The 24,300-nt window shown below is 45.0% G+C and overlaps 1 protein-coding gene across 1 annotated transcript in view; it reads right to left on the reverse strand.

The window, feature by feature from the left end:
• The window catches only part of RABL6 (RAB, member RAS oncogene family like 6), a 1,129,210-nt gene that overhangs the window by 239,818 nt on the left and 865,092 nt on the right, over window positions 1–24,300 (reverse strand). The window contains exon 8 of the mRNA XM_044058056.1: window positions 17,583–17,686. Within this exon, the coding sequence (XP_043913991.1) occupies window positions 17,583–17,686 (104 nt within the window). The remainder of the gene's footprint in view (window positions 1–17,582; window positions 17,687–24,300) is intronic.

A 24,300-nucleotide genomic window follows, 5' to 3' on the forward strand; every position in this document is an offset into this window, starting at 1 on the left:
CCTGTTAGGTACGCCTCTGAGAAAGGCTGTAGAGGTAGATGCAGCCCTGGTTGAGTCAGGTCTGATCTCCTGTGGGATAGGTTTTCCATGGTGCTTATAGCAGAAATGAATGCAATGACCTATCCATTTGGAGATGGTTTGCTTTGAAACAGCCTTCCCCTCTGTCCCTGCAGCAAATGTCACCAGCAGTTGTTGAGATTTCCTTTGAGGTTTAGTCCTGTCCAAGTAGAATCAAAGTTGTCTGTGCACATCTAAGGAGTGCAGTATCCATTCCTCTTTGTTCTGTGGATTAGGAAAGAAGGTTGGCAAATTAATGGACTGATTAAGGGCCATACTGGATACCACCTTTGGCATGAAAGAGGGATTGGGCCTGAGGGACACCCTGTACACATGAAGGATGATGAAAGGCTCCACTGCCACAAGGGCCTGTAATTCAGATACCCTTCTTGCTGAAGTGATTACTAAAAGGAAAGCTGTTTTCCAGAAAGGAATTTTAAATCTGCAGTAAGTAGCAGCTGGCTCGAAAGGAGGAAGGGTGAGTTTCTCCAATACAAAGTTAAGGTCCCAGGCTGGAGTTGGAGCTCTCCTGGGTAGTCTTAAATGTTTGGCCCCTCTGAGGAACTGCTTGAGCAGTGGATGAGAGAAGAAGGGAAGTTCTGTGTTAGAATGAGCTGAAATGGATGAGGTGTGAATTTTTACTGAGGAAAAAGACAGGCCCTTGTGAAGCATCTCAGCTAAGTATTGTAAAATCTGAGGTAAATTGGGCACTGCTGTGCTCATCCCTTGAGATTGGTTCCAGGCACAGAATCTTTTCCATTTTTCAGCATAAGATTTTCTAGTACTAGGCCTCCTTGTCTCTAAAATGATATCCATCACTGGTTTACTGAGGGATGGTAAAGAAGAGATTAGGTAAATAGCCAGGCTGCTAGGTTCAGTGTTTGACGCTGAGGGTGCAGAATCTGGTTCTCCTGTTGAGACAGCAGGGTAGGAGTCTGAAGCATGTGCCATGCGGCCAACAGTGACACACTGCACAGCAGGGGGTACCAGTGATGACGTGGCCAGTCTGGTGCAATCAAAATCGTCCTTGGTATGTCTTGTTTGATCTTTAGTAGTGCTTTGGAGAGCAGAGGCAAAGGAGAAAAGGCATAAACTGTTATGTTTTTCCAGCTGATGGACAGAGCATCCACTTTCGAAGCTTGTCTGTGGGGAGTCCTTGTGCAAAATTTTTCCAATTGACAGTTCTGGGGGGAGGCAAACATGTCTATATCTGGGCTCCCCAATTTGCTTGTAAACATGTTGAAAATCCTTGGTTCCACTTTCCACTCATGTGGGTCCATGAGATTTCTGCTTAGTCCATCTGCCAGTGTATTTAATTTTCCTGGCAGGAATTCAGCTTGTAGATGCACTTGGTAGCTCAAGGTTGTGCAATGCCATGGCTAGTCTGCAGAGAGAGTAAGGATGTGTACCCCCCCCCCGCTTGTTTATGCACCACATAACAGTGGTGTTGTCCATCTTTGCCATTAATTGTCCTGGAAGAATGTGGTCCCTGAAGGCTGTCAGAGCATTCTGTACAGCTAACATTTCTTTTAGATTGATATGCAGGTGCATTTGACTTGGGTTCCATTTGTCCTGAGTGTACTTCTCTGCCAGGTGAGCCCCCATGCACAGTCTGATGCATCTGTTGATAGGGTTTGGGCAGCAGGGGGTAGTGTGAATGGTAGTCTCTTGTTTTGGTGGCAAGCCTCTGCCCACCAAAGGAACTCTAGGCGTAGGCAAGGTATGACAGAAATCATTGCTTCTAGATCCTGAGAGTGTTGACACCATAGGCTTTTTAGATACCATTGTAGTTTCCTCATATGCAGTCCTACATATGGAATTAGAAGAATACAGGAGGCCATGAACCCCAAGGCTTGTATTATTTGCCTTGCAGACAGCAGGGTTTTTGTGGCCACTTGTTTAAAGTAGGTTGTCAAGTGAATTTGTTTCTCTGGCATGAGGAAAGCCATCTGGGAAGTTGTATTCAAGCTTGCTCCCAGGAATATAATTTGTTGACAGGGTACCAGGTGTGATTTCTTTTTGTTTATGGTGTACCCCAGACAAGTTAGCACCCTTTGTTCAAAAGCCAGATGACTCAAATGTATGTCCTGGTTTTCTGCCTGAATTAGACAATCGTCCAGGTATGGGTATATTTGAATATTTCTTTGCCTGCAAAATGCAATGACTGGAGCTAGGCACTTTGTGAATACCCTGGGCACAGTAGAAAAGCCAAAGGGCAGTGCAGAGAAAATACAGTTTTGTACCTACCATAAATGTAGATGTCCGATAGGTATGCATCTGCAGTCATCACATATGGGTTGTCCTGCCTCAGGCAGCCCTTCGGTCGGCCGGATTCCAAAGTCTGGGCCTGGCCTCGGCTGATGTTGCACTTTCCCCGATGTCAGAGTGTCTGGGGTATAAAAGCATCAGCCAACGCCATTTTCCTCAGTTTTTCTTGCCCCAGATGCCAGGTGCCCTCTAAGGAAGGCTAAAATTTGGAGATATGCATTGCAAAAACAAATCCAAACATGCATAGTACTATAAAAACAAATACACCATAATAGATCCCCCCAGCTAGCTATAAGAGGGGTAAGTACCCAAGAAGTATACCACAGAGGGGAAGGAGGGAGGGTAAACCTGACTGCAGATGCATACCTATCGGACATCTACATTTATGGTAGGTACAAAACTGTACTATGTCCTTCAAGGATGCATCTGCAGTCATCACATATGGGTAGAATACCAAAGCCAATCTGGGGGTAGAGGTACTAAGTAAAGGATGGTGTAGCTAAGATACCCTGCAGGACTGCCATAGCAAAGCCTGCTCTGGATCTGGAGTATAAAGGTAAATTGTAATGCTTGGCAAATGTATGCACGGAGCTCCATGTAGCAGCTTCTAAAATGTCCTTGGTAGCCACCCCTCTTAGGAAGGCTGTGGTGGTGGCTGTGGCTCTCGTGGAATGAGGTCTAATGTCAGCTGGCACAGTTTTTCCATGAAAGGAGTAACAAAAACGAATAAAATTTCCTATCCATTTTGAAATTGTCTGTTTGGAAATTGCTTTTCCTTGTGCCCCAGCAGCATATGCTACAAACAGCTGGTCAGTCTTTCTGTAACTTTTAGTTCTGTCCAAATAGTAGCAACTGTCTGTGTATGTCCAGGGTGTGCAGAAGTTTCTCCCTCTATTTTGTGGTTGTGGGAAGAATGTAGGCAAGTGAATAGCTTGGTTCAAAGATACCCTGGATACCACCTTTGGCATAAATGTAGGATTGGTTCTCAATGAAACTCTGTCCTGATGAAAGATAAGAAATGGCTGTACTGCCATTAGAGCTTGTAACTCAGATACTCTTCTTGCTGAGGTTATGGCCAGAAGGAAGGCAGTTTTCCAAGACAGAAACTGTAGATCTGCAGATGCTGCTGGTTCAAAGGGAGGAAGTGTTACTTTTTCCAACACATAGTTAAGGTCCCAAGTAGGTAGAGGTGGTTTCCTTGGAGGATTGATGTTTTGATTCCTCTTAGAAACTGTCTCAGGAGAGGATGAGAGAAGACAGGTGGATTAACATTGTATTCTGCTGAAATTGCTGAGGCATGTATCTTAATGGAAGAGTAAGACAGGCCATTGTGGAACAATTCTGCCAAATATTCCAGTATATGTGCCATGTTCATCACTGTCACATCTAGGCCCTTTGTTGTGTTCCAAGTGTGAAATCTTTTCCATTTTGCTGAATATGCCTTCCTTGTGGAAAGCCAACGAGCTTCCATAATAATATCCTTCACTCTCTGGGATAGCTTATCCTGAGGAGGAGTCATGGTATTTTCCAGGCAGTAAGCTGCAAGGTTTTCAGGTTAGAATGCAAAGTCTTGAAATTGTGCTGTGTCAGTAGAAGTGGCCATAGGGGGAGAGGCCACGGTTTCGTCTGTGACATGCTCTTTAACAGTGGGTACCAGTGCTGTCTTGGCCAGTTTGGAGCTATCAGAATCACTCTGGGCTGCTCTGTCCTGATCTTCAGTAAGACCTTGATCATTAATGGGAGAGGTGGAAAAGCATACACTGTTAGAGCTTTCCAGCTGAAAGAGAGAGCGTCCACTTTCCATGCTTGTGGGTGGTATGTCCTTGAGCAGAATTTCTTCAGTTGATGATTGTGGGGGGAGGTGAACAGATCTATTTCCGGCCTTCCCCATGATTGTGTTATGAGTAAGAAGATGTCTGGGTGCATCCATTCGTGTGCATCCATGATATTTCTGCTTAAGCTGTCTGCCAGTATATTGTCTTTCCCTGGCATGAACTGGGACTGCAGCTGTATATTGAGTTTCAAGGAAAGTTCCCATAGATTCATTGCCAGTCTGCAAAGAGGGTAGGAATGGGTGCCTCCTTGCTTGTTTATGTACCACATAACTGTGGTGTTGTCTGTCCTTATGAGTAGGTGGCCTTGATGAAGAAAAGGTTTGAAGGCCTCGATTGCTTGTATCACTGCCAGCATTTCCTTTTGGTTTATGTGCATGCACAGCTCTCTTTGTGACCATAGCCCTTGGATACATCTGCCCTCATGTGTGCTCCCCAACCTTGGTCTGAAGCGTCCGTAGTGATGGTTTGGTTGGCTCTTGGCTTGCTGAAGGGCAACCCGCTGTTCGACTGGCAGGCTTGAGCCCACCACAGAAATTCCTTTTGGAGGCATGGAATGAGTGGGATCAAGGTTTCTAAGCTGTGACTGTGCTGAGTCCATAAACTCCTTAGGTACCATTGTAATTTTCTCATATGCAGCCTTGCTTGTGGGATCAGAAGAATGCAAGATGCCATGTAACCCAGGGCCTGCAGGATTTTTCTTGCAGTCAGCTGAGTTTGTCTTGTCAGATTCTTGAAGCAATCCGGTAGTTGTTTTTGTTTTTCTTCTGTGAGAAAGGCCATTTGGGTGCTTGTGTCTAGATCCGCACCCAGAAAAGTTATTCTTTGGGATGGAACAAGTCTTGATTTGTGGATGTTGACTGTATATCCCAAGGCCTGCAGTAGGTGGATGGCATAATCCAAGTCCTTTAACAAAGTTTGCTTGCTGTCCGCTTGTATAAGGCAGTCGTCCAGATATGGGTAAATTTGAATCCCCTGAAGTCTGCAGTGTGCAATTACTGATGCCAGGCATTTCGTGAATACTCTGGGCGCAGTAGATAAGCCAAAGGGCAATGCTGAGAATTGAAAATGCTCTGACCCTGCAAGAAATCTGAGGTGTCTTCTGCAACTTTGTCTGATAGGGACATGCAGGTATGCCTCCTTGAGGTCTAGAGTCACCAGCCAAGACCCCTTGCCCAGCATGGGAAGGAGTTGCTGTAGAGTCAGCATTTTGAATTTTGGCACAATGAGGTAAGTATTCAATGCGGACAAGTCGAGAATAGGCCTCCATTGATTTTCTTTTCTTGGAACAAGGAATAATCTGGAGTAAAATCCTTGGCCTTGTTCTGAAAGAGGTACCTTTTCTATAGCTTTCATTTGTATTAAGTTGGAAATTTGCTTCAAAGCCTCTGCCCTCTGATTTGGTGGCAGGTCTGGCATGCCTTTTCTTTTTGGCAATGTGTGGAAATGGAACCTGTATCCTTTGTCTATTATTTGCAGTGTCCATGTGTCCCTTGTAATGCTGTGCCAATTTTTTGAAAATAAAGAAAGCTTTCCGCCCAAAGGTGCTTCTAATTGAGCCCTGGTCGGCGGAGCCAAAACAAAGTCATTGAGTCTGTCCTGGTGTAGCAGTTGTGGTTCCTGCACTACCTCTCTGGTTGGGAGGCTGCCACTGACGGCCTCTGTAGGAGCCTCTAGCTTGCCCCCTACCTCTGGCATGCCTATTCCTGCCTCTCTGAGATCTGCCTGAGTCCGGAAATGACCAATTCTTAGTAGGCCAATTTCTGCTGAATCTCGGTGGTTGGACTTGCAGAAAGTCTTTGACTGTTTGCACAGATTTTGCCTTTTCTTCAAACTTCTTTAAGACCTCTTGAGCCGTGGAACCAAATAATTTTTGCTTTTCCATAGGAGCATCCAAAAGCTTAGCTTTAACATGGTCTGGCAAAGATTGTTCCTTCAGCCAGGCATGCCTACGTATGACTGCACCTGTCATAGCTGACCTACATGAAGCTTCCAATGCATCATAACCACACTGCAAGAAATGGTTACTAACTTGCTGGGAGTTATGTACCAGATCCTGAAGGGATTTGCGATCAAGGGGTTCAGAAGAAGACAGTTTCTTATGCAATTCATCTAACAAATACTCTTGGTACTGTATCATATGAAATTGACAATTTAATGCCCTCTTGGAAAGAGTTGCAGAAGTATACACTTTCTTACCCCCATCTCTCTAAAGCTCTGGACTCCCTTTCAGAGGGTAGAGGATTCCTAGCAGTGGCAGCTGCAACCCCTTTTGGGCCCTGGGAAATAGTTTCTGGATCAGCAGAGTGGGCCTTGTACAGGTGTAGATGCGAGTCCGGGACCCTGTAGTACCTATCAGGTTTGGCAGGAGCAGGAGGGAGAGAGTCAGGAGGGAGAGAGTCAGGGGCTGTACTAGCATCAGAGTACACATCATCAATAACATTCAAAACAGGAGGTATAGCTAAAGGCCTATGCTGAGGTAAATGTAAAAAGGTCCTTAATCTCTTTCTAGAATCAGAGAATTCCTGACCCTGCCATTGAAAATGTTCTCTCATAGAGTGTAATGTCTCTCCAAAGGAAAACTCTTCAGGAGGGGAGGCCGAGGGAATAGATTCTTCAGCATCAGAATCCTCGTAGGCCGAATAAGCCTCCTCCTGGTGGTCTGACAGAGTAGAGCCATCAGTGGACTCATCTGAGGAGTGGGGGTCAGAGGGCTCAACCCTGGGCCTTTTGTCTGGAGGTGGTTGAGAGCCCCTGTCCAGATGAGGTTGAGAACCTCTAATTAAGGAGATAAGATCCTCTGCTAAGCTAAGAATCTGTGAGCCAGTAGAAGGTCTCGGAGAGGTAACCTTGGGAGGCAAAGCTTTAGTAAGTTTAGCAGCTTTAGCCCTAGAGAAAGCCTTAATGGACATGGATGCAGGAGGTCTGGCTGCACCACGTGCAGGAGTAGACTTGTCTAAAGGAATGGTGTCGGAAGGTTCCTGGACACCAGTTTCAGAAGGTAATTCAATGACCAACTCGGCCGGGGCCTCCGGGGCCGAGGTAGTCGGTAGTGCGGTTTCGGTAATCGGAAGTACCAAGGACTCTGTTTCAGCCGAGACCGCGGCCCGCGTGTGTCGGTCCTTGTCCTTCCGTTTCTTAACTAAATGCGAAGTCGGAGTCTCTGACGGCATCTTGTAAGTAAAACTAGCCCCAAAGAATTCCTCTGCAAACTCCGACCGACGTCTAAGAGTTCGTCGGTTGAAGGAAGCACAGGCTGAACAGGCCGAGACGTCGTGGTCTGGGCCCAGGCAGGGGAGGCAGTAGGAGTGGAAATCCTTATGAGGTATTTGTTTCCCACAAGTTAAACAATTATTAACTTTATCTGACATCGGCTGAGGCAAGAAAGAGTCCCCAATGGGGTACTTAGCTTTTTCGAAGTCTTCGGTAGCTGAATCACAGGAGCTGGTCGACCGGCACTTGCGAACTGCTTCTGCTTCGGGCACCACGCGGCAAGAAAGACTGAGGAAAATGGCATCGGCTGATGCTTTTATACCCCAGATGCTCTGACGTCGGGGAAAGTGCGACATCAGCCGAGGCCAGACCCAGACTTTAGAATCCGGCCGACCGAAGGGCTGCCTGAGGCAGGACAACCCATATGTGATGACTGCAGATGCATCCTTGAAGGACATCTGATAGTGAGTGTATCCTGCTTTGAAGCATAGGCCTCTGCCCACTGATTTGGAGGTAGATCCGGCAAACCACTTGGAGTTGGTAATGTGTGGAAGTGAAATCTGTATGCTTGAGACACTATATTTAAAAACCCATTTGTCCTGGGTAATGAGTCCCCGGTTCTTTGCGTGAAGTGCAATCTTTCCCCCCAAAGGAGCAGTCAGGTGAGAAGTGCTTTGAAGTTTTAAAAAGACGTCATTGAGACAGTTTACCATAGGGGGAAGTTTTATTACTCCCAGATTTGGAAGTGGAGGCCCCCCCCTGCTTAGTCCTGTGCGTCCCCAGGGACAGAAGCCTGGATGGTCCGCTGGATCTGGGTTGGGACTGAGAAGGTCTGGAAGAGGCATGAAAGGACCAATTCTTAGAAGGCCAATGCCTATTAAATCTCGGAGGTTGTACTTGTAAAAAAATGTTAATGGTTTGCATAGATTTAGCTTTTTCCTCCATCTTTTTAAGAACTTCTTCTGCCTTGTTCCCAAACAGGCGGTCCTGATTTAAGGCAGCGTCCAGTAATTTCGCTTTAACATAATCTGGCAAGGATTGCTCCTTAAGCCAAGCACGCCTTCTAAGTACAGACCCAGTTACAGCAGCCCTGCAAGATGCCTCTAGTGAATCAAAGCCACACTGCAACGCATGTTTACCAACTTGTTCAGCAGAATGCATTACATCCTGTAAATCCTTATTTTCAGCACAATCAGGAATCAACATCATTTTCTGTTTAAGCAATCCAATGATACGGTGCTGATACTTTAACATACAAAACTGGCAATTCAAGGCCCTAATGGCCAAAGTTGCAGAAGTGAATAACTTCTTACCCCATCTATCCAGCGCCCTGCAGTCTCTGTCAGAGGGGGTAGAATTTTTGGCAGTAGTAGCTTTAATGCCCTTGGGTCCCTTTGAAATGGTTTCAGGATCCACAGTAGGATTTTTGAAAAGGAACTTGTGAGAGTCAGGGAACCCTGTAAAATCTATCAGGTTTTCTGGAAGCAGGAGGTAGAGAGTCAGGGGCCATGCTAGATTCCGAAAAGGCATCATCAACAATGCCCAGTGCAGGAGGTATAGCTAAAGGCCTGTGCTGGGGCAGGAGTAAGAATTCCCTAAGCCTCTTTTTAGAATCAGAGAAATCCTGACTTTCCCAACGAAAATGCTCCCAGAGTATGCAAGGTTTCACCAAAAGAGAAATCCTCTGGGGGGAAGCAGAGGGAATAGAGTCCTCAGCATCAGAATCCTCATAGGTAGATAAAAGGTAAATCCTGGTCATTGGAGGAAACAGAAATTTCAGAATCCTGGTCAGAAGTATCATAAGCAAACTCAGTCCTAGGTCTCTTAGAGGGGGAAGGTTGGCTTCCCCTGAATAAAGTAATAAGGTCTTCAGTCATTCTTATCATTTGTTTTTTAGGCATAGAGGCCTGACCATGCGGTCTGGGCATCAGTTTTCTAGGCATGGTTCGAGTTTTATGCCTTGAAGAAGAAGATAGCGTCGGTTTAATATGCAAGTCCGTAGGCCTGAATACACCCTTAGAAGCCAGTGTCTTCACAGCAGCTCCAGACCCATCCAAGGTAGAGACATCCACAGTTTCCACAGTTGAAGCTTCTTGCAGCATACCGGACTCTGAATGGGTCTCAGTAGAGGCCTGTGAATCTGAAGTAGCTGGTATCAGGGGCTGTGAAAGCGCCTTACTGATTACCGGTGCCTCAGCGGCCTGTCTCTGTCTTTATCTTTGCGTTTTTTTCAGAATGTCGGTAGTCGGATGGCTTACCGAAGACATATCGGGATAATTAAACCGAGCACCAAAATATTTAGAAGTGAAAATATACCGACGAAGGATAGTCCGTGGTTTAAATAAAGGCACAAAACTGACAGTGAGGTACGTCGTGGTCAGGGCCTAGGCAAGGAATACAGTACGAATGAAAATCTTTATGAGGTATTTGCTTTCCACAAGAAATGCAATTATTTACTTTTACTGACATCGGTTTAGAGCAAGAAAAAGTTTCCCCAACGGGGTACTCAGCTTTTAGTTGATGACTTTGGTTCTGAAACTCGAAAACGAAAATTTCAGGAGTCGGCCGACTGGCACTTGCGAACTGCTTCTGCTTCGGGCACCACACGGCAAGAAAGACTGATGTAATGACGTCGCCTTCATGTTTTTTACTCCTGACGTCACGGAAGAGGGATCAGCAACCGATGTAGGACCCAAGACTTTGTTAATCAGTCCGACTGAGGGCTACTGCAAGCAGATAACCCAAATATGATGACTGCAAAAGTGAAACACAAAGAACATCCACAAAGTACCATTAGGACAAAGGAACAAATGTTAGACAAGTAAGCCCAATGAACAGGAAGTTCATTCACTGAAAGAGAAGGATGCCTGCAACAGAAAAGAAAGTGGTTGCCAGAACAGCCTCAGCTGGACTTCAATCATTCTCTCCACCACAGAACAAGGTCAAAATCTGCCCAAGTTTCCGAAATGAAGCCAAAACCCAGCAACAGAGATGCACACACACTCTCGTAGATGAAGGAAGCAGTAGATTATGGTGGGTTGATATATAACTCCACCCCTATGAGCCACACCCACCTAAGCACAAATTAAAAGCGATTCAGTGAAGTACAGTTGTGTACCTACCATAAATGTAGATGTTCGAGTGTATTCACTGTTGCAGTCTTTACAGTTGGGTTATCCTGCTGGCAGGCTACCTGCAGTCGGCCTGAATTCCAAAGTCCTGGTCCAGCGTCGGTTGCTGTCGCCTCTTCTCTGACGTCAGTGCGCCAGGGGTATAAAAGATGCAGCTGACGCCATTTTCTTCAGTTTTTCTTGCCCCAGATGTCAGGTGCCCCCAGAAGGGTAGGCTAAAAAATTTTCAAATAAAAAAGCATGCACAAACATAAACATTAACTTCCTCTACAAGCAAATACTCCACATAGGTTGTATAGAATAGAGAAGTACAGATAAGTCCCAGCAATGAAAGGGGGATGGTAGGAGGGTAACCTGGACTCAACAGTGAATACACTCGAACATCTACATTTATGGTAGGTACACAACTGTACTATGTTCATCATGTTTCACTGTTGCAGTCATTACACTTGGGTTGAATCCCAAAGCTGAGGTTGGGTGGCTGGGCCTAAATAGAATTAGGAGTGGCTATGAGGCCCTGCAGAACTGCAGTGGCAAAGCCTGCTCTGGATTTAGAGTAAAGAGGTAAGTGGTAGTGCTTGGTAAAAGTGTGCACTGAACTCCAAGTTGCAGCCTCCAAAATTTCCTTGGTTGGTACTCCTCTGAGAAAGGTTGCTGATGTGGTAACTGCCCTGGTAGAATGTGGCCTAATATTCTTAGGCACTGATTTGCCATGCTGTGCATAGCAGAAATGAATGCAGTGTCCTATCCATTTTGAAATAGTCTGTTTTGAGATAGGCTTTTCTTGTGATCCTGCAGAGTATGCCACAAAAAGTTGCTCAGTTTTTCTGAAAGCTTTTGTTTTGTCCAAGTAGAAGCGTAGCTGCCTGTGTATGTCCAAAGAGTGCAGAAGTCTCTCCCCTTTATTCTGGGGATTTGGATAAAAGGTTGGTAAATGAATGGTTTGGTTAAGAGCCACACTGGATACTACCTCTGGCATAAATGTTGGGTTTGTCCGTACAGAAACCCTGTCCGGATGGAAAATGATGAAAGGTTCCACAGCCATTAGTGCCTGTAACTCTGAGACTCTTCTTGCTGAGGTTATTGCTAGGAGCAGAGCTGTTTTCCACGATAAGTATTTTATCTCAGCTGTATTGGCTGGCTCAAAAGGAGGCAGTGTGAGCTTTTCCAAGACAAAGTTGAGGTCCCATGTTGGTACAGGTGCTCTCCTTGGGGGGGGGGGGTCTTATGTTTTTTGCCCCTCTGAGATACTGCCTTAGTAGTGGATGAGAGAAAATAGGAGGTTCCGTATTGTTATGAGCTGAAATGGCAGAGGCATGGATCTTAATTGATGAGAAGGATAGGCCTTTGTCAAGCATCTCAGTCAAGTATTGTAAAATCTGAGGAATATTAGGGACAAGCGGTTCAAGTCCTTGTGCCTGGTTCCAAGCACAGAATCTCTTCCATTTTTCTACATAAGATTTCCTGTTGCTGGGCCTCCTGGCTTCCAAAATGACATCCATAACTGCTTTAGAGAGAGGCGAGTTCTGAGTGGCTATATTATTCGCCAAGCAGCCAGATTTAAGGTTCTGAGTTGGCTGTGCAGGATCTGATTGTTTTGTTGTGTCAGCAGATGAGGAATTTGAGGCAAAGTCCAGGCTGGTCCTTGAGACAAGCTCTTTAGGATTGGGTACCAGTGCTGGCGTGGCCAGTCTGGGGAAATCAGAATCATTTTTGGCTTCTCTTGTCTGACTTTTAGGAGTACCTTGGGGAGTAGAGGCAGTGGTGGATAGGCATAAACTGTTAGGCTTTTCCAGCTGAATGATAGAGCATCCACCTTCCATGCTTGTGAGTGATAAGTCCTTGTGCAGAATCTCTGTAGTTGGCAGTTGTGAGGGGAGGCAAATAGATCTATGTCTGGGCATCCCCATTTCTTTGTTATCATGCTGAAGACTTGTGGATCCAGTTTCCACTCGTGAGGGTCCATGAGGTTTCTGCTTAGGTCATCTGCCAGAATATTTTTCTTTCCTGGCAGGAATTGTGCCTGCAGATGTACTTGATAGGCCAGTGCTGTATTCCACAAAGTCATGGCTTGCCTGCAGAGGAGGTAGGAATGTGTGCCCCCTTGCTTGTTTATGTACCACATGACTGTAGTATTGTCCATCTTTAGTAATAGTTGTCCTGGATGTAGCAGATCCTTGAAGGCTGTCAGGGCATTCTGTACAGCTAGCATCTCTTTTTGATTGATATGAAGATGCATTTGGTCTGTGGGCCACGTGCCCTGTATGCATTTTCCCACCACGTGTGCTCCCCAGGCATAATCCGATGCATCTGTTGTTAGTGTCTGCCTGGCTGTGGGTAGAGTGAAAGGCTGTCCCTTGTTGTGGTGACAGGCCAGTGCCCACCATCGAAACTCCTGTTGTAGGCAGGGAATGAGAGTATTTATTGTTTCCAAGCTGTGGCAATGTTGAGTCCAAACACTTTTTAGATACCATTGTAGCTTCCTCATATGCAGTCTTGCATATGGAATTAGCAGGATGCAGGATGCCATGTAGCTCAAAGCCTACAGAATTTTTCTTGCAGGTAGCTGGGTCTTTGTTGCCATCATTTGAAAATAATGAGTCAGTTGCCTTTGTTTGTCTGGTGTGAGATAAGCCATCTGGGCAGTTGTATTTAAGCTTGCACCCAGGAATATTATCTCTTGAGAGGGCACTAGTTTTGATTTATTTTCGTTTACTGTGTACCCTAGGCAAATTAATAATCTTTTTACAAACGCCAGATGCTTTAGTAGAATGTCCTTGCTGTCTGCTTGAATAAGGCAGTCGTCCAAATAGGGATATATTTGAATTCCTTTTTGTCTGCAAAATGCAATTACTGGTGACAGGCATTTTGTGAAGACCCTAGGAGCAGTAGATAAGCCAAAGGGCAGTGCAGAGAATTGATAATGTTTTGAGCCAGCTATGATTCTGAGGTATCTTCTGCATGATTGTCTGATTGGGACATGCAGATGCCTCTTTGAGGTCCAAAGTAACTAGCCAAGCCTTCTTGCCCAGCATGGGTAGAAATTGGTGTAGTGTCAACATTTTGAATTTTGGAACGTCCAGGAAAGTATTTAGAGTAGACAGGTCTAGTATTGGTCTCCAAGCTATGTCCTTTCTGGGTACCAAGAAAAGTCTTGAGTAAAATCTTTGTCCTTGCTCTTGCTGTGGTACTTTTTGAATAGCCCTCATGTCCATGAGAGCAGAAATTTGTCTTTGTTCCTCTGCCCACTGACTGTGTGGCAGGTCTGGCATACCTTTTGGCCTTGGAAGGGTGTGAAAGTGGAACCTGTAACCCTGGGAAACAATATTTAGTACACATTTGTCTTGGGTAATTTTGTGCCAATTTTGTGAGAAAAATGCAAGTTTTCCCCCTAAGGGTGCCTGCAATATGTAAGTGCTTGGCATTGGTAGAGGGAAGTCATTGGGACTGCTTCCTATACAGTTGAGATTTGTCTTCTCCGCCTTTGGGGGCAGAAGCACCCCATTGCTTAGGTCTGTATGTGCCTTGCGGCTGAGATCTGCCTCTTGGGCGTCTGTATCTGCCTCTTTGTGGCCTGTCTGACACTGGAAAGGACCAATTTTTTGAAGGCCAGTTCCTGCTAAATCTGGGTGGCTGAACCTGTAAGAAATCCTTTACTGTCTGCATTGATTTTTCTTTATCCTCCATTTTCTTTAACACCTCTTCTGCCTTAACACCAAACAAAGTATCATGCTGTAATGGAGCATCCAACAATTTTGCTTTAACATAATCAGGTAAACTTTGTTCCTTTAACCAAGCATGCCTTCGAATGACAGAACCTGTAACTGCGGCTCTGCAAGAAGCCTCTAATGAATCAAAACCACATTGCAAAGTATGCTTTCCCACTTGTTCAGCTGCATGCAACAAATCCTGCATTTCCTTATTTTCAGTACATTCTGAGCTTGTAAGTATTTTCTGTTTGAGTAAAGACATCAGATATTGTTGGTATTTAAGCATGTGAAACTGACAGTTTGAAGCCCTTACAGCTAAAGTAGCAGAGGTGTAGACTTTTTTCCCCCATCTGTCCAGTGCTCTTGAATCCCTATCAGAGGGAACAGGATTTTTTGCAGTGGAAGCCTTGACCCCTTTGGGACCCTGTGAAATTGTTTCTGGGTCAGCAGCAGGGTTTTTATAAAGAAATGTATGTGAATCTGGGACCCTGTAGTACCTATCTGGCTTAACTGGTGCAGGGGGTAAAGAATCAGGAGACAAACTGGATTCAGAAAAAACATCAACAACAATATCTAGTACAGGGGGAATAGCAAGGGGCCTGTGCTGAGGCAATAAAAGAAAATATCTGAGCCTTTTCTTGGATTCAGAATAATCTTGGTTCTCCCAAGGGAAATGCTCCCTCATGGTGTGCAGGGTTTCCCCAAAAGAATAATCCTCAGGAGGAGAGGCTGAAGGGATAGATTCTTCAGCAGTAGAATCCTCATAGGGAGGAAGAGAATATCCCTGTTCAGAAGAGGAATCAGAGGAAATAGAAACCTGGTCAGAGGAATCATAGTCAGTATCTTGCCTAGGCCTTTTATCAGGAGGGGGATGGGAACCCCTGATCAGAGTAATTAGGTCCTCGGCCATTTTAAGCATCTGTTTCTTTGGCATGGATGACTGTCCAGGTGAATGCTGAACTTGTTTATTTGTCTTTATTGGTGTCTTAGACTTTGTCTTGGGTGCTGAAGTAGTCCTGATAGTAAGCTGTGTAGGTCTGAAAACACCCTCAGAAGCCAATGTCTGCTCAGCGGCTCCGGACCCATCTGAGGGAATAGTTTCCGTAGGCCCAATACCTTGAGTTTCCAGAGGCCTAGGTGTCTCCACGTGGGAGTCAGAGGCGGCCTGTGGCTCTGAGGTAGCGGGTGTCAGGGGCTGCGAAAGCGCCTCACTGAGAAACAGCGACTGGCCTAGAAGAGGCTTCGTCGTCAGTTTTGGACCTCGGATGCCTGTCCTTTTCTTTGTCCTTGCATTTTTTATGAATTCCGGTCGTCGGTTGTTCTGACGGCATTATATAATTAAATCTTCGGCCAAAGTAATGTAAAGCAAAATCAAACCGATGCTTAATAGTGCATTGGTTGAATCTAGCGCAAAACTGACAACTAGCAACGTCGTGGTCTAGGCAAGGAATATAGTAAGAGTGAAAATCCTTATGAGGTATTTGCTTCCCAGAAGAAATACAACTGTTAACTTTTACTGACATCGGTCTGGAGCAAGAAAAAGTTTCCCCAACGGGGTACTTAGCTTTATTGAAGACTTCGGTTCTGAAATTCAATTTCGAAAATCTCAGGAGTCAGCCGACCGGCACTTGCGAACTGCTTTTGCTTCAGGCACTGCGCGGCAAGAAAGACTGAAGAAAATGGAGTTGGCTGCATCTTTTATACCCCTGGCGCACTGACGTCAGGGTAGAGGTGACAGCAACCGACACCGGACCAGGACTTTGTAATTCAGGCCGACTGCGGGTAGCCTGCCAGCAGGATAACCCAAGTGTAATGACTGCAACAGTGAAACACGATGAACATCTCCCAGTTCCTCCCCAACTGGGCACCATAGAAAGACAGTGGGATCAGAAAGAGAGAGAAGGACCTCAGGGATTTAAAGGGAAATCAGTTGTCAACACATAAAGATAGGAGGAGAAGGATTCCGACAGCCACCCACCAACGAGAGTAACACACTTACCTCTCCACCCACCAACAAGAGTAACACACTTCCCTCTGACAACCTGTGGGGGCCCGGTGTAAAGAAACAATGTCTCTATACACAGGATGAGCTGTGGATACAGTTAGGAAACAAGAATACTGAACCAACAGAAGGAACACAACACACCAGGACCTGCCACTGCTGACCTGTTGCATCTTCCCTACAGGCAGACAGGGCACTTCTCCTGACAAACCTCTGACTCCAGCTGCCATGCTGACCCAGCTCCTAAGGCCTACGGCCACCCCAATGCCACCCCAGGGCAGCAGAGAAGTAGCCTAAGAAGCTGCAACACAGTGTAGATACAAAGATCCTTTGCTTTAACTAATTAATTTTGATTAATAAAAATACAGTAGTACAAAAAACATACCAATGTCTGCAAGATGAGTGCAAACACCAGCATTAGATTTATGACGTGTGGAAATGGAATACTGGGATAATGTCTGGAAGTTTAGTGCAGATTAATATAAGCTGTCAGCTGCTAACAAACTTCAATCTTCAGTTATGTTTGACACTGTTAGTATTTATTTGTCTCCCATGTGAGTCTGAGCAAATAATCTAACCACACTGTTCTTGGACTGCTTGTGAAGACAGGCAATTATATTCACTAGGTTTACAATATCAACTTAAATAAAAGTAAAAAGAGAGTGCAATGCCAAAGACAATGTATATTCTTCAGTGCATCTCAAGGATATGGGAGTTGGACTGACCAGTTAGGCCTAAAACATCTAATATAACAATAATGTGTCATGTTTCAGTGCAGACAAACCTGCTGCTCAAACAAACATTGCTTTGGTATACTCAAGTTTTAGCGCATCATGCTAAAATGCTAGTCACCTACCAATGGTATGCTTGTCCGGAGTAACTCACTTCCAGCAAACTGCATTCAGTGGACACATTTTATTTTCTTTCTCACAATTTTGTTCACCTGAAACTCATCTAATGAAACTTTAAAACTACTGTGTTATAGTCCCCTTTAACAGAAAGTTAGTTCCTATTACAGATTCTGAAATATTCAATAAATGGATAAAATTAGTCTCTTCTCATTAGCTTACAGTGAAATACACAAAAGTGGAGTCACAAGTACACAACCGGTGGTCTACAACTGCTAGTCAAACATAAATGACAACACGCTTATGAAATGAATCATGCAAAAAAGGCAGTAATAAGATGCTACAATAAAGTGTAGAAGAAACAGATAGAGAACCACACTTGAGAAACAGTAAAAAAAATAATGCACTTCAGCAACTCTCTGCATGCCCGTCAAACAATAAAACATAGACGGGGGTAAGAACACACATGTACAGTGACCCCTCCAGGCAAGATGGAAACTAAAGTGGTAGTGGAAACCTACATTTCGTAGTTCTGGTCTTCTGTCTCTTGCTGCACACAAAGCTCCTCCAGCGTTGCATCGATGTCCAACTGGTTGGTCTCCAGCTGCCTTAACAACGTCTCCCTCTGTGAAGAAAAAGCAAACAGCGGCTCCAGTTAAGTAGGTCAGAGAAACTGATCTCTGCAAGCTGATACCCTGTTGCAAGTTCTTATCTTACCACTATTAATTCCCTTAAAATCAGCATGAATTAGTTATTAGTATGAACCATATGAGAAACCCAGACTTAAGAGCTGTTCGAGTTCATGTAGCTTTATGCATCTCATACTTGTTTTCCAATAAAATCTATGAACACAGGACATAATTCCTGGCATCTTCCAAAGTAAAGGAATAAAGTCAAAGACAAAGTAATGCGCAATGAATTGCAAACTGTTGCACGTCTGGGATAATTACTCAGTGCAGTGTGTTACTCCAAATGGCTGTCTCAAATGAATGATGTAGTAGTCAGAATTGTACCAGCACATTATTACAAAGTATCAGGCCTGCTGGAGATCGGCTCAAAGACTTTGCACAGCAACATTTCTTTAATTAAAAAGCAATGCAACAGTTCTGGTAAAACAGGAAGAGTGACTGTTTTAGAGGTTAAATATTTGTCAGTCACACCACTTCTGTTTTTGAGGCCGAGTATAAAAGAAGAACCACTGTCCTTAACCAACAAATACAGAGAATAAAATTATGCTGTTACGGATGTGCTCTCACTGTAACAGCTATAAAAGTGTTTGGATTTACAAATCCTCATCAGAAATATTATGCTAAACTCACAAGTCATTTTGGTTCGCAGAACTTAATTCTAAGTATCCATTCATTCAGTAGTACAAAGTCTGCTGTCTTAAGGTTTGCTTCGGACAGCTTACAGCTGTAAAATTCTGTCCTTAATTACCATTCACTCCTAAAAGAAAGGTATCGGATAGTGAGAAGAACCATAAAGTGTTGAGGTAGAAAATTTGTTTTCATCAAAAACATAAATTAGAAACAATGATGTTTCTCAAGAGTAAGCAAAAATTAAATCACAGCAAATTTCAAGCCACATTTTAAAACACGTTACTTAGATGTGAAACACCCTTTAAGCTCAGTCACTATCCTTTATAACATACTAGTACAACTAAGAAAGCCATTAGCAATAAATGTTACTTCTGTAGTAAAAGAAAGCCTAACAGAGAGTACTGAGGTATGCAAGAAAGACAGATCACCAAATGCTCAAGAAAGTTTTCCTGCAGTAGAAAAGTACAGTTTTGTACCTAACATAAATGTAGATGTCCGATAGACATGCAACTGCAGTCATAGCATGTGGGTTGTCCTGCCTCAGGCAGCCCTCGGTCGGCCGGATTCCAAAGTCTGGGTCCGACGTCGGCTGATGTCGCATTTCTCTCCGACGTCAGAGCGGCTGGAGTACATAAGCATCAGCCAACGCCATTTTCTTCAGTGTTTCTTGCCCCAGATGCCAGGTGCCCTCCAAGGAAGGCTGTAATCAAATTGGAAGACAAAAACAGGATTCTAAACAAATAAATGAGCAATAAAACAAATACACCATAACAGATATCCCCAGCTAAGAGTAACAGGGATAGGAGTGGACCCTAGGCATAGAGGGGTATGGAGGGAGGGAAAATCTGACTGCAGTTGCATGTCTATCGGACATCTACATTTATGGTAGGTACAAAACTGTACTATGTCCTTCAAGAATGCAACTGCAGTCATAACATGTGGGTAGAATACCATAGCTTAGCTGGGGGAGGAGGTATGCTCTAGGAAAGAGATGGTGTGGCAATCAAACCCTGCAGGACTGCCGGGGCAAAGCCTGCTCTGGATCTGGAGTATAGAGGGAGATTGTAGTGTTTGGAAAATGTATGCACGGAGCTCCATGTAGCAGCTTCTAGAATGTCCTTGGTAGGCACCCCTCTTAAGAATGCTGTAGAGGTGGCTGTAGCTCTGGTGGAATGTGGTCTGACATTAGCTGGAACAGTCTTTCCATGAAAGGAATAACAGAATCTGATGCAATGTCCAATCCATTTAGAAATAGTCTGTTTTGAAATTGCTTTTCCTTGAACTGCCGGGGCGTAAGCTAAAAAAGTTGTTCAGACTTCCTATTGGCCTTTGTTCTGTCCAGGTAGTATTGAAGTTGTCTGTGAATGTCCAAGGTATGCAACAGTCTTTCCCCCTTATTCTCAGGATTGGGGAAGAAAGCAGGCAGATGAATGGCTTGATTTAAAGAAACCCTAGAAACCACCTTTGGCATAAAAGTAGGGTTGGTCCTTAATGAAACCCTGTCTCTATGAAAAATGATAAAGGGTGGTATTGCCATTAGGGCCTGAAGCTCCAAAACCCTTCTTGCTGAGGTAATTGCCAACAGGAAAGCGGTCTTCCATGAGAGAAATTGCAAGTCAACTGAAGCTGCTGGCTCAAATGGAGGTAGAGTCAGTTTTTCTAAGACAAAATTGAGGTCCCAGGCTGGCACTGGGGCCTTTCTTGGCGGCTTAATGTTCTTGATTCCCCTGAGGAATTGCCTTAGTAAGGGTGTGAAAAACAGGAGGATCAGTGTTGTATCTAGCTGAAATAGCAGATGCATGTATCTTTATGGAAGAATATGAGAGGCCGTTCTTTAACATATCTGCCAAATATTCCAAGATGAGTGGGATGTTCAACAATGATGCATCATGTCCCTTGCTGGTATTCCAATTGCTGAATCTTTTCCACTTTGCTAAGTAAACCTTTCTGGTGGATGGTCTTCGAGCCTCTGTTAGTATCCGCTGAACTTCCTTGGAGAGAGATAAGCTGAAGTTATTTATGGGATCTCCCAGGCTGTTAGCTGCAGTGTCAGAAGATTTGGATGCAGTGTTTCGAAATTGTGTTGAGTCAAAAGTAGAGGCCACTGGGGGAGGGCCCACCTCCTGGTGTGGCATATGCTCCGTAGTAGTGGGTACCAGTGTTGTCTTGGCCAGTCCGGAGCTATTATGATTCCCTTGGGCTTCTCTGCTTTGATCTTTAGTAATACTGAGGTCATCAGTGGCAGAGGTGGGAATGCATAGATTGCTAGGGAGTTCCAGTTGAATGAGAGGGCATCTATTTTCCAAGCTTTTGGATGGTATGTCCTTGTGCAAAATTTTGGTAGAAGATGGTTGAGGTGAGAGGCAAATAGGTCCACTTCTGGCTTGCCCCATGTCGAAGTGAGTTGTCTGAAGGCCTTCAGATGTAACCTCCACTCGTGTGGATCTGTGAAATTCCTGCTTAGGCTGTCCGCCAACACATTGTCTTTTCCTGGAACAAACTGGGATTGTAACTGGATGTTCAGATTCAGTGAATTCTCCCAAAGCTGCATTGTCAGTCTGCAAAGGGGGTAAGAGTGGGTGCCCCCCTGCTTGTTTATGTACCACATCACAGTGGTGTTGTCTGTCCGTATCATTAAATGGCCTTGCTGGAGTTGGTGTTGAAAAGCCTCGATGGCATGCATTACTGCCAGCATTTCCTTTTGGTTTATATGCAGATGTGTTTCCTTTGGAGACCATTGTCCTTGTATACACCTGCCTTCCATGTGCGCCCCCCATCCAAGGTCTGAGGCGTCTGTAGTTATGGTCTGTGTTATCTGTGGTTTTTTGAATGACATACCTGTGTTTGCCTGGCTCACCGAGGCCCACCATAGGAATTCCTTTTGTAGGCATGGAATGAGTGGTATGATTGTCTCCAAGTTGTTGCTGTGTTGAGACCAAATGCTTTTTAGGTACCATTGAAGCTTTCTCATGTGTAGTCTTGCTAATGGAACCAGGAGAATGCAGGATGCCATGTAGCCCAGGGCCTGTAGGAATCTCCTTGCAGTCATCTGGGTGAGTTTTGCTAAACCTTTGAAGTAATGAGTTAACTTCTCTTGCTTGTCTTCTGTCAGGTAAGCCATCTGAGAGGCTGTGTCTAGTTTGGCTCCTAAGAAGATTATTTGCTGGGATGGCTGCAGTCTTGACTTTTGGAAGTTGACTGTGTATCCCAGAGCTTGAAGTAATCGTATGACATAATCCAGGTTTTTTGTCAACATCAATTTGTCGTCCGCTTGTATGAGGCAGTCGTCCAGGTACGGGTACATTTGTATACCCTGGAGCCTGCAATGAGCAATTACTGAAGCCAGGCATTTTGTAAATACTCTGGGCGCAGCAGATAAGCCAAATGGCAATGCTGAGAATTGATAATGCTCTGGCCCTGCAAGAAAACTGAGGTATCTTCTGCAGCTGTGTCTGATAGGGACATGCAGGTATGCCTCCTTGAGGTCCAGAGTAATCAGCCACGACCCCTTGCCCAGCATGGGAAGGAGTTGCTGTAGAGTCAGCATTTTGAACTTTGGTACTATGAGAAAGGTGTTTAATGCGGACAAGTCCAGTATTGGTCTCCATTGAGATTCTTTTCTTGGAACAAGGAACAGTCTTGAGTAAAACCCTGGCCTTGTTCTTGTTGTGGAACTCTTTCTATTGCTTTCATTCGAGTCAGCAGAGTGATTTGCTTGATAGCCTCTGCCCTCTGATTTTGTGGTAGGTTTGGCATGCCTTGTTTTCTTGGTAAGGTATGAAAATGAAACCTGTACCCTCGGTCTATAATGTCCAAAATCCATTTGTCCTTTGTCAGTCTGTGCCAGTTTTCTGCAAACAGAGATAGTTTCCAAGGGAGCTTCTAGTTGTTCCCTGGTAGGCGGTAGTAGAGGAAAGTCATTGAGATTGTGGTTGTGGGGCAGGTGAAACCCCTGCGTCACTTCTTTGGTTTCCTGGCTGCCATTGTCGCCCCTGTAAGGGCCTCTGTATTGGCCTCTTCCTCGGCCACGTCTGTTCTTACCCCTTTGAAATTTTCTGGATTAGGAAAGGACCAGTTTTTGAAGGCCAATTCCTACTGAATCTGGGGGGTTGAACCTGGAGGAAATCTTTCACAGTCTGAACTGATTTTGCTTTTTCTTCGATGGTCTTTAACACATCCTTAGCATTTGCACCAAAAGCTTGTTCTTTTCCAAAGGTGCATCCAGAAGTTTTGCTTTAACATGATCTGGTAGAGGTTGATCTTTTAACCAAGCATGTCTACGAATGACTGCCCCTGTCATAGCTGCCCTACATGAAGCTTCCAGTGCATCATATCCACACTGCAGGAAGTGATTGCTTACTTGCTGAGTGTTATGTACAGCTTCCTGCAAAGCCTTCCTGTCTAAAGGATCAGGAGTGGCTAATGTTTTTTGTAAATCTTCTAACAGATAATCCTGATATTGTAACATATGAAAAGGGCAATTTAAAGCTCTCATAGATAAGGTAGTGGATGTGTAAACCTTTTTGCCCCATCTCTCTAATGACCTAGCTTCCCTGTTGGAGGCCAAAGGATTTTTTGAGGTGGAGGCTGAAACTCCTTTAGGCCCCTGTGAAACAGTTTCCAAATCAGCAGTATGGACCCTGAATAAATGGGAATGAGTTTCTGGGACCCTGTAACACCTGTCTGGCTTGGCTGGAGCAGGAGGAAGAGAATCAGGGGTAGCACTAGAGTCAGAATACAAATCATCCAGAACATCAATTACAGGAGGAATAACTAAGGGCCTGTGCTGAGGCTTCTTAAGGAAAGTCCTAAGGCGTTTCCTAGAATCAGAATATTCCTGACCTTGCCACTTGAAATGTTCCCTCATGGTGTGCAGAACTTCCCCAAAAGAAATATCCTCAGGAGGGGAGGCCGAGGGGATGGAATCTTCTGCATCAGAGTCCTCATAGGTCTGGAAGAGCTCTTCCTGGCTATCTGCGTGGACAGAGCCCTCAGAATCTTCATCTGAAGGAGTAGGATCAGAGGGTTCAACCCGGGGCATTTTATCAGGAGGAGGCTGGGATCCTCTCTCAGGATGGGCCTGTGAACCTCTAATCATGGAAATCAAATCAGCAGCCATGGACATAATTTGTGTCTCTGGAGTCGGCTGAGGTAAGGATTTAGAAGTAATATGCTTTGTTTTGCTGGCTGCCTTAGCCCTAGTGTAGGCCTTAATAGACATGGCCATAGGTGGCCTGGCAGCTCCACGTGCAGGAGTGACCTTGTCTACAGCAATGGTCTCGGGCATTTCCTCGGTTTCGGTATCCGGAGGAAAATCTATAACTGGCGTCGGAGTAATGTCTGGAATCGGAGTCGTCGGTAATGCGGTGTCTTCGGTTCGGAGCGGTGGAGAGACCGTCTCAGAGGGAACCGGAGCACTCGCGCTAGGTTTTGGCATGGAGTCGGTGGTAGATGCGGGCCGAGGATGTCGGTCCCGGTCTTTTCGCTTTTTGGGAGTTTGCGATGTCGGAAGATCCGACGGCATGGTGTAAGCAAAATTATCGCCGAAATAATCTTCAGCGAACTCCGCCCGGCACCTGAGAGTGCGCTTGTTGAAGCGAGCACAGGCTACACAGGCCGAGACATCGTGGTCTGTGCCCAGGCAAGGGAGGCAGTAAGAGTGGAAATCCTTATGAGGTATTTGTTTACCACAAGAAAGACAATTGTTAACTTTTTCAGTAATTTCTGACATCGGCTGAGGCAAGAAAAGGTCCCCAATGGGGTACTTAGCTTTTTTGATGACTTCGGTATCGTAGAATACAGGAGCTGACCAACCGGCACTTGCGAACTGCTTCTGCTTCGGGCACCGCACGGCAAGAAAGACTGAAGAAAATGGCGTCAGCTGATGCTTATGTACTCCAGCCGCTCTGACATCGGAGAG

This window comes from Protopterus annectens, chromosome 16.part0 (genome assembly GCF_019279795.1).
Source record: "Protopterus annectens isolate FY-2018-M chromosome 16.part0, PAN1.0, whole genome shotgun sequence".
NCBI lineage: Eukaryota > Metazoa > Chordata > Ceratodontiformes > Protopteridae > Protopterus > Protopterus annectens.